Source organism: Bison bison, unplaced genomic scaffold (genome assembly GCF_000754665.1).
Source record: "Bison bison bison isolate TAMUID 2011002044 unplaced genomic scaffold, Bison_UMD1.0 scf7180017864167, whole genome shotgun sequence".
In the NCBI taxonomy this organism is placed as follows: Eukaryota; Metazoa; Chordata; class Mammalia; order Artiodactyla; family Bovidae; genus Bison; species Bison bison.
Window position 1 is genome coordinate 4611120 of NW_011494739.1, and position 1557 is coordinate 4612676.

A 1557-nucleotide genomic window follows, 5' to 3' on the forward strand; every position below is an offset into this window, starting at 1 on the left:
AAAATGTTCATATTTACCATCTGGTTTGGGTTGTGGGCAAGGCTTGGGACCCAGAGAGCTTAAGGTAATGACTAATTCGTTACTTGGGAGTCTATCTGCAGTGTATCCATCTTTGAAATTATCTTCCTTTTTCTTTTTCTATGGGGAGGGGGGGCAGTTGGTGAGAAGACGTTTAATTTAATGTCTGCACATCTGGCCTGCCGGCCCAGGCTCCCATGCACGTGTGTCCTGCTTCACAATCATGCTGCAGATTGCATGGGTACCCTGGGTGGTCAGGCAACAGAAGGGCAAGAGTGTGTGGCCCCAGGGACAGTGTCATCCTCCACACCTTGGGGTCCTTCCTCTCTGTGTCTGGAGCAGACTGCCCTCCTAATGAGGTGATGGGTGCCAGTAACCACCCCACCACCAGCACTTGCTCTGCTCTGAGAAGGATGGACATCAGAGCGGCCTGGAACATTGGCTGGCAAACAGAGAATTGTTTCGAGGTCATGAAAAGAACTCGGGCTAATTTTCTGATTGCGAGAACTTATTATTGTGCTTCCTCCCAGATCCTGAGTTGGGAGGAGGGAAGAGGGAGAAGGAGAGAGAGCAGAGGGTGCCCCTGCCTCCCGCCACCCCCACCCCCAATACACAGTGGATGCTTCGCCTCATTTGATTTAATTCCTTAAGTGTCTAGTATACAGCAGGCACTCAATACACGCTGAATGTGTGAGGGTTGCCTGTGGGTTCAAAGAACACCTGATAAGGATACCTGAACGATTTTCACTTTTGAAAAATATCCCTTGGGTATCTCTTACAGACATTCTTAACCCAGCATCCTAACCTTGACTTCATTTTTACTAACCTCAACGTAAACTCAAAAGAATTAAAAATTCTTCCAATTGTGAGAGCGGGCAGCAAAGCCCTGTAGCCCTGTGGCTTCAGTGCCCCCCAACCCCCCAGTTCATATAGCAACGTTTATGGGCCCAGCAAGTGTGCCAGCCCCTGGGCTCTGGGTGGGGACACAGAGGAGCAGAGGGCTTCCCCCTTGCAGAGGATCCAGTGCTGCTGGGGCAAGGCAGTCAACTGCAAATTCAGTGCAGCCCTGAGTGTGTGCAGAGTGGGGATGGGAGGGGACAACTGAGCAGAGACCTGAGAGACAGGGACCTGCACCATCCCAGCAGGGGCAGGAAAGAACCCTCTAGAGTCCAGGAGGGCCACACTCAAGAAGGCAACCCAGGAGTTCCTGCTGGAAAAAGCCAGTCCTCTCCAGACCTGAGGAAAGGCCTCAAGCAGAGGGAAGAGCATGTGCAAAGGTCCTGAGGCCGGCAGACCAGTGTGGGGTTGGAGTCGCGGGGAAAGAGGGCTCCAGGCAGGGAGAGGCCCCACAGGCTCTCAGAACTCACCCTCCCTGGACCCCAGACTCACCAGGGCGCTCTGCAGCGGACGCTGGTAGCCGGTGGGCCGGTAGTGCCGCCTCTCGGCCCGCTCGGTGTGGATGTCCCCCAGGTAGAGCTCCTCCACCAGGCGAGGCGCGGCCCGGGGCTCGGGCTGCAAGCGGCGCTGCACGCGCACCAG

General features: G+C 55.1%; 1 protein-coding gene across 1 annotated transcript in view; it reads right to left on the reverse strand.

Moving 5' to 3' along the window:
* APCDD1L (adenomatosis polyposis coli down-regulated 1-like) overlaps positions 1–1557 on the reverse strand; it is a 17925-nt gene that overhangs the window by 3035 nt on the left and 13333 nt on the right. Inside the window, exon 4 of the mRNA XM_010841905.1 lies at positions 1408–1557. Within this exon, the coding sequence (XP_010840207.1) occupies positions 1408–1557 (150 nt within the window). The remainder of the gene's footprint in view (positions 1–1407) is intronic.